This window comes from Hypomesus nipponensis, chromosome 18, assembly GCF_054491055.1.
Source record: "Hypomesus nipponensis isolate SF chromosome 18, ASM5449105v1, whole genome shotgun sequence".
Lineage (NCBI taxonomy): Eukaryota > Metazoa > Chordata > Actinopteri > Osmeriformes > Osmeridae > Hypomesus > Hypomesus nipponensis.
This window is the reverse complement of record NC_140378.1, coordinates 6,554,101-6,562,396: the sequence shown is the minus strand read 5'-3', so window position 1 is coordinate 6,562,396 and position 8,296 is coordinate 6,554,101. Positions and strand designations below refer to the sequence as shown.

The 8,296-nt window shown below is 44.1% G+C and overlaps 1 protein-coding gene across 1 annotated transcript in view; it reads left to right on the top strand.

The window, feature by feature from the left end:
- Nucleotides 1-3,602: 3,602 nt before the first annotated feature.
- The window catches only part of LOC146251755 (low-density lipoprotein receptor-related protein 1-like), a 40,943-nt gene continuing 36,249 nt past the window's right edge, over nt 3,603-8,296 (top strand). The window contains exon 1 of the mRNA XM_084679576.1: nt 3,603-4,172. Within this exon, the coding sequence (XP_084535702.1) occupies nt 4,100-4,172 (73 nt within the window). The 5' untranslated portion in view covers nt 3,603-4,099. The remainder of the gene's footprint in view (nt 4,173-8,296) is intronic.

Here is an 8,296-nt window from a genome sequence, read left to right as displayed (position 1 = left end):
TACAGACACACACACACACACACTACACCAGTCATCTTGACCAGGGGTTCTCAAACTTTTTGGGGCCAGGGACCTCCTTACAGAGGTGAACATTTTCCAAGGACCCCCCCCCCCCATAAACATCCATTCAGCATACCCTTTGTACTCTTAAATGGGCACAACATGCTTGTCTTACTGCTGCAAATGGTCCCCATCTGGGGGGTATTCCAGAAAGCAGGTTATGTGACATACAGCTGACACCCAGCATTGTAGCAACATTGCCAGTAAGTTGCTGCAACATTGTGAATCAGCTGGTGGGTTAACTTACCTGGCTATGTTGCATAACCTGCTTGAATACCCCCCTTTAGGTTATCATATATTTTTACACTTTTTAATTATACAGCACAATTTTACAATGTTACAATTTATGGAAATTTTTTCATGGACCCCCTGGCTATAGTTTGCGGACCCCACTTTGAGAACCACTGATCTAGACCACATGTGTAAAATACATGCTTAAATAGTGCCTGCATGTGTAAAATACATGCTTGGATTGGAAAGCTGGGTTATTCAATCATTAACACCCTCCACAGTAAAACAGGTACCTCCACTATCATTTCACCCTTTTAATTACAAAGGGTCCCATCTGTTCATCCTCTGTCTGCAGCCGTTCACATGAGGGATCAGCTCTGTTCCACAGAGAGCAGGTTGCCACAGTCTGGGAAAATGCCTATGTAGGCTCCCTCCCTCCCTCCCTCCCTCCCTCCCTCCCTCCCTCCCTCCCTCCCTCCCTCCCTCCCTCCCTCCCTCCCTCCCTCCCTCCCTCCCTCCCTCCCTCCCTCCCTCCCTCCCTCCCTCCCTCCCTCCCTCCCTCCCTCCCTCCCTCCCTCCCTCCCTCCCTCCCTCCCTCCCTCCCTCCCTCCCTCTCTCCCTCCCTACCTTCATCCCTCCTCTGTTCGGTCTCCATTTTTGGGTGATTAAAGCTTGGGGGATTGTGTGCAGATGTGCCTGGAAAGTGGCCAGGTCCTTTGCCCTGGGAGAACATGTGGTCTGTTTACGCTGGCACCCACTCCCACACACATATACACACACACACACACACACACATACCCACAAACGAACACACGGATGCACACATGCACATGCACACATTTGCATCCACACACACACACACACACACACACACACACACACACACACAATGCATGGCCTTGGTCTCACCCAAGGTTAAAAACACAGAATCCTCTTCCCTTACACCAGCCAAGTGGGGTTAAGGCATGACCAATTATCATAGCTGACTAATTGTGTTGACAGAATTCTGCAAGTATGCCAGTTCACAAGAAAAAGGATGGATATATGGAAAGCAGAAAGATGGATTAAATACAGTCTGGGTATACACTTGTGTAACTGCAAGGAGTAAAACAATGTTTTACTTCACAGTGAACTAGATCACACATTCCCATTCTTGTTTATGTCCACCCTGAGGCTTCCCAGTGGGAACATGGTGATCTGACACAGGAGAGCCCCACATGAGAGACTTCAGTCAGTCTATGCACAGATTTTTCACATACCTCACATTCTCCTGATCTTTAGTACTCCTGGTCTACACCAAACATCTGCAGGAGGCAGACATGTCTGCAGACACTCAGGAAGTCTTAACAAAAAGAACAATGAGGAAATATGGACCGCTTCATAAATATTGCTAGATATGGCCCTTTTTACAAGCCAAGTTACAGATGGCTTCACGTACACCCTAGAGCTGCACATCTTACTTGACAATGTTATCATGAAAAATGCTTCTGCTCCACATCTTGATAGTGTTCCATCTTCACTAACGATGAAGAGAAAACATGTTCTAATGAGAGGCATAGGCATATCTCCATTCTTCATTTGTCGTTATGTCTTGTGGGAAATTACTGGAGCACTGCATTTCCGAAAGAAAAAAAAAAATGAACTCAATTTGATTCTCAATACCACGTTGGAAACTGAGGGTGTTTCCAGACTATTTGACGTATATTTAAGTAGTTTACCTACTAGTATAATGTGGTCGACAAGAGTATCCAGCATATTGTATCTTTAATCAGTAGAAATGTTTATCTCTTATGTTGAGAACTGTTTCAAATCACAACCTGAGAAATTGCATTGTTAACAGCATGCTAAATTAGGTGTTCAGTGCCCCCTATAGGTCTAGAAATAGGACTAGGAGATATTGACAGGTACAAATGTATGTAGGTATATGTGTGTGTGTGTGTGTGTGTGTGTGTGTGTGTGTGTGTGTGTGTGTGTGTGTGTGTGTGTGTGTGTGTGTGTGTGTGCGTGCGTGTGCTTTCGATGATGAGTCACACCGTTTACATTGAGTTGACGTCTTTAATTGCTATTTCATAAACACTGTGTTCACATTTTCAAGTCAAAACTGAAGAGAATCACAGAAAACAAACTTCTAAATTAGCTGATGATAGCGTTTCAACATTTGATCTCAAGCAGAAACATGTCTGCCACTCCACCATCAAGTTCATTTCTGGAGGTCTACACAAGAACATGTACTGGAGTAATAAGTAATTTAGTCTACTGAGATTGGATTGACACGATGTGGAAAATTAATCTTGACAATTCCTAATAACATTACACATTTGCAGAGACTGGAAACATGATGTAATACAAATATGATTGCAACAAAAAAACACATTTAGCAATACAATTATGAATTCCTATGGGCCTCGATGCATTCCTTTACTATGTGAGAAAGGAGGATGAAGTTTGTGGACACCACCAAACAAAAATCTTTCAATTTTGTCATGGCCAGTTATACGGTAAGATCGGCCATTCTCTGTGTGGTTTGGTGCTAATCTTAAATATGTTTTGCGTGCAGTTAAATTTATACCACCGAATCATCCATGTCGAAAGTTCTGGATTTGTTGCATGTCATGTGGTGTCTATGCCACTAGAGGGTCCTGTTTTATGCGAAATGCAAAATCAGTTTCAAGCCTCAACGTTTAATCCATACTGTGACCTAATGATTTTAGTTTTTTTTATACTTGCACAATTTGGCCAGAATTGCGAATTATGTGATTGCATGAGACGTATCGGTAGAGCCTACTTTTAATTATTGTTTATTTTAATTTTAAACATATCGTCAATTGTTGCTAAACAAACCAATCAATTTGGTTAACTTTTACATGTTTAAAGACTTTTACTGAGTACACACAGAGTGACATACAGTATTACTCATCATGTAGTTTTATTGGGACTGTGTGACACATTTATCATACACACACCAACCAACGTATACGTTGGCTATAGGCTAACACCACATCCAACCCTACGCTTGGGCCAATTTGGGCCAATTTTTAAGGAGTCGTTGTCAGATAAACCGTGAGACAGTTTTGCTGTAATGATGCCACAAGTGCACTGGTTTGTCACAAAGCAGATTAAACTGCTATTGCTGCACCAACATGGCTGATGGAGCAGCGGCAGTTTATGAAACTGAAAAGCGCATGAAATAGGAGAAAAGCAGTGTTGGCGCTTGCGCAAAGACGGATTGCCGCGTAGTTTGCCCATTTTTAAGCAATAGAATTGGTGACGTCATGCGCAGGTCTACATCGCTGGAGCTCCAGATTCACCATCCATTGAAACCGTGGCCACCAGCAACCAAGGCTGTGGAGCTCCAGAGGAAAATACTCTTTTACTTTTTTATTTTAGTTTGGCATGAAATAATTGCTAGACGCCCGAGAACTTGGGTGCCTGGTTTAACAATTTTTGCGGTGTGGAGTAGTCACATTGTGACCACAACAGATTGAAGAAAAGCGTAGGGCAATGGCATTCATTTTAGCATGCTGATAATCAATGAGATATATATACATGACATTACAGCAGCGTAACCTATTGCCTCGACAGGCTGTAGCAAGCCCCTTTCTTCTAGTTTCAGACTGCTTTCTGGAAGGCTACATCTGTGTACCGTAACCTACCCTTGCAGAACGTGACTGAGGGCGCAAAGGACGGACAATCGCACCGGACTACTGGGGGGGGGGGGTCGGATGAGGTGTTGGAACAGATTGCTTGATTTTAGAATTTTAGTCGATATTCTTTTATAACAGCAGTGCCACAGGGCATTGCAGAGGTGATGGAAATGTGGTTGTTCTACGTGGGATTTATTCTCATTTTGGAGATCATATTACCTACTGGAGCAATTGAAGGTAAGACGTTCTTGTGTTCTCCTGCCTTGTGCAACTCGACTGCATGTGTCCACTTTCTACTCATGTTCTACCAGTGTCTTTAAACCGTAGGCTAATCGCCTGTGTTCGCGAAGAGGCCTCAGGCTACGAAGGCAAATGTTATTGATTGTTGAGCAGTGTTCTGATTCTGAGGATATGCAATTATTGTTTGTTTCTTTATCAAAGAAGCCTGTGCCAATCATGTAACCACCTGTGTAGTCTCGTTTTAATCATTCCACCTGTGTTTACCTCAACGGCATCCAAGTCACAACAAAACATATTTTGTTCTTTTGCTAAATGTTACAAGTGCTTATCAATACAGAAATGAACGATTTTTATCACAGGAGGCTTGACAGGCTACTCGATTTCGGAAGAGCTTAAAGTTGAACCATTTACAAGATAATACTTTGTTGCCTATGACAATATTATTTAGTGACCAGCCTATATGGAACAGGTGACCTGTTTATGGCACAATCTCAATGCAATTGTGGGGCCTGGTTATGCCAATAGGATATGCATTATATGCAATATGCAGTAGTCGATATCGACAATGTTACCCATTTGACTAGCTTTTAATCCTGCTGACCAACATTAAAGAGGAATCGTTCTTTTAAACGGCTTCAGTATTGTGGACGTTATGGCACGAATGTCAAACGAGAATTTAAAGCGTTACGTTCAGGTGAAGTCTTCGCTTTTTGTCGAGGAGATTGAAGCAGGTTACAAACGCGGGTCTTGCTTATCAAGCCTCAATCTATCACTCCCACATCTATCACTCCCATTGTTGAAAATAGGTGTCTCAGTTTGCATGTTTGTTTTGAGTGCTATGGTACTTAAAATAGGAAAACAGTGTTATTGGCGTTCAGACGTGAAGGTAGTTGTGGCTTGTCTCGACGTGCACCACCGTTGAACAGAGGTCTGAAAACTGAAAATCTACCACATCACTAAGTGAAATGTCAACCCACTGAACGCCTTTGCAAAAATACCACAAATACTTTGCTTTGACGTGCACGATTTATAGATTGGAATTCTAAGGCCTTCAGAATGCTGATAAGTGTCCAGCTGATATGAATACTACACCACATATCTCATAAATTTCTTGAAAATGTGCTTTAAGGATGTCATCCGAAGGCAATGTCATAGAACTGCACGCACAAGCATTGGCACAAACCAAAGCAACAACTAGCCTAACAACTAGCCACTATTATTATGCATGATAATGCATTACATTAGATCCTTTTAGTTTCAGTGATTTTGTTAGGGTGTTTATCTCTTCTGGTGTGCTCTGTCAGTGTCATAACCGCCCGGCCTGGAGCTTGGCCAGCTCCAGGACCCTACAGGAGGGCTGGTCCCTGTGAGGGCTGACGACTCAGCATGCGAGCAGGGAGGTGCTCGGTCCTCTCTCCCGCCACCCCCATGAGCCTGGAACATCTGGCTGGAGGGAGCTCACAGATCCAGCAGGGATGTGACTGTGGGGGAGGGACTCAGGAAGGGGGGTGGGGTGCAACTAAAACAATCTTTACCAGAAACCATTGCTTAAGGCCTGAAAAACATTGTTGTAGCCTCTGGACAAACTAGTGATTAGAGAGCGCCATCCTCACTGGGTAGAACTAGACAGCTGAACCTGATGTCATGCTGGTGCCATGCCCCATGACCAGCCAGCTGTCCAGTGCCAAAGCCAGGCAAAGCAGGGGAAAGAGGATGTTGGGGGGAAGGGATGAGTGAGTGAACAAGTGGATGGATGTTTGAGGCCAGGGTCGGCCACTTGAGCTAAAGCACGTGGATTTGTCCTGGTTGGTTACAGCGTAAACTGGGGATTGTGGAGGGGATTGGCAAGGTCAAGGTCAGAGGGTTAGGTCCTTGCCTCATTACCGTCTCATCTCCATGGGCTGTTTGTGTCTGGTGGCATATCAACACGACTTTCCGCACGCCGTGGAAGTGAGGTGATGATCCGCTTACAGATGCAAATCCATGAACGTTGGGTGACCTGATGGGCACACTTCTGGTGTGCCCTTCTGGTCTGAGTGCTGTGAGAATGGCAGGAGGATTGGAGACATCATTTATTTCAGGATGAGGTGGTTAAGTATTAAATCGGGGGGTCATTTCAGTGTCACACATGTTTCACTGTCATACTATACCACAGTGTTTTACTGTGACATGTACACGTGCATCTACTATTTCTTTGTTATGAAAGACGATACATTTCCCGCCACAGTCTCTGGGTTGAAAGGGAGAATGACAACCAAAAATTTGGCAGAGAATCTGAATCCCATTAGTCAGATTTGGTGATGTGGGTTGTGAGGGACGAAGCGGGGAATTGTTGGGAAGTCTATGCGTTTGACTTCTCCTCAGAACTCTTACTAAAAACATTGGCAAGAAAAATGTGGCACCTTTAACACAAATTCAACAGATAAAAGAATGTCCATTACTCTCTTCTTTACCTGTCCTGTCATGCAAGAATGACAGGTCTCCCCCTTCCCCTTGAGCTGACTGCAGACAGTAAATCTACTATAGAAGTGCTTGTGTGTTTAGATGAGAATGTCTTTTCACAAGTCACTGTATGGCCTTCCAATAGTTTTATGTTACTTCCAGTGATATTTATGGCTGGGCATGGCGTGGTATTTGAACCTATAGTAAAGTCATTCGTGAAATGGTAATACCCCGAGCAAGAGCCTTGACAATAACTGTCAAAATATATCCGTTTTGACCCTCCTCCTTTCTGTAATGCATGATAGACTTCCGAGGAGACTAGAAGCTAAAGCCAGATTAGCATAAACGTCTTTTGTATGTATCTCCCTATATTTGGAGAAGGCGTAAGGCCTTAGATGAAAGACTGTTTATTGTCGGTGAATAGCAGGGGTGTACTATAATGGGTGTTTTCTTGCTGTCACATAAATGTCTATTCAGTTTAGCTCGCTATGACTCGGAAGGAACTGTATCTGTATATTGAATAAAATGGTGACTGTGGGTGTTAGTGTGGCATGTGACAATGCCATGAATCATTGACAAGGCAACCATCAAAGGCAAATCGTTTGCCTTGGCGAATGATTAAAGACGCACCTAAACACTTCCTCCTTTGGGAGACAAGGCTACACTGATCTATGTTCCATGTATTTCACACAAGAAGACCACATAACTGTTCAAATGTGACGCCTGTTCGCAACGTTTGCCCGACATCCAGCACAGGCGTGTGGATACGGGCTGTGTAATTGTTTTGTTTTCCTATTGCTGTGTGATGAACTCTTCACCCGAACCCTCAGGGTCCACTGTCTGCCCAGCGAGCTGGACCTTCTCATCCTCCGGTGAAGCTGCAGTCGTTCTCTTTGTTCAGCCTCCAGCACGAACACACACACACTTGGATACATTCAAATGCACATTGACACAAACACACACACCTCAGATGTGCTTTCCCCCACAGGCTGGGGTTTGGGTTTGCGCTCAGCTGGAGAATCGATCCAACACAAGGATACTCAGTGAGCTTTGTGACCTGGACCAGGAGAGAGAGGAGCTGATGTGTGGTGATAAGATTCCAATTTCATGGACGGCTGCCATGTGTCAAACCTGTCTGCTTCTATCACACCCCCAGTCGTTGAGCTCTCTCACAGGGGGCTGTCTATGCATGCGGCATACATCATCTGCTCTCTCAATACTCTTCTGATGGCCGTGGAATTCCTGTTTCTACTGCTCCACAGCGACAATTCGGAGACCACGGTTGAAAAAAATACCCATCGCAGAACTAGATTATAGGGCGTGTCTATTGGAATTCATCCCTAAACTACAATAAACAGTTTGGCATGTTGTCCACAGCTGGAACTCTGTATTGTAATTTAATAATGGCAGTCAGAATGGGAGGGATTCCACGAAATGCCCCTGTCATAGAAAACGAGCACATTTTCCACAAAGAAGCTTTTGATCTGCAAGAATTTCTGTTGTTTGCGTGTTCATCCAACATTCACCATGGCCTAATTCTAGGGCTCCTGGTTTGTTGTGTTGCTGAAATCTTCACCAGACACAAGTAAGCCAGCTTGGGTTTGTGGTTATCTCAGTTGCAATGAATGCCTGGATTTATGAGGTGGGCCGTTATGTCGGTGGCCCCTGTGTTCTGTTTT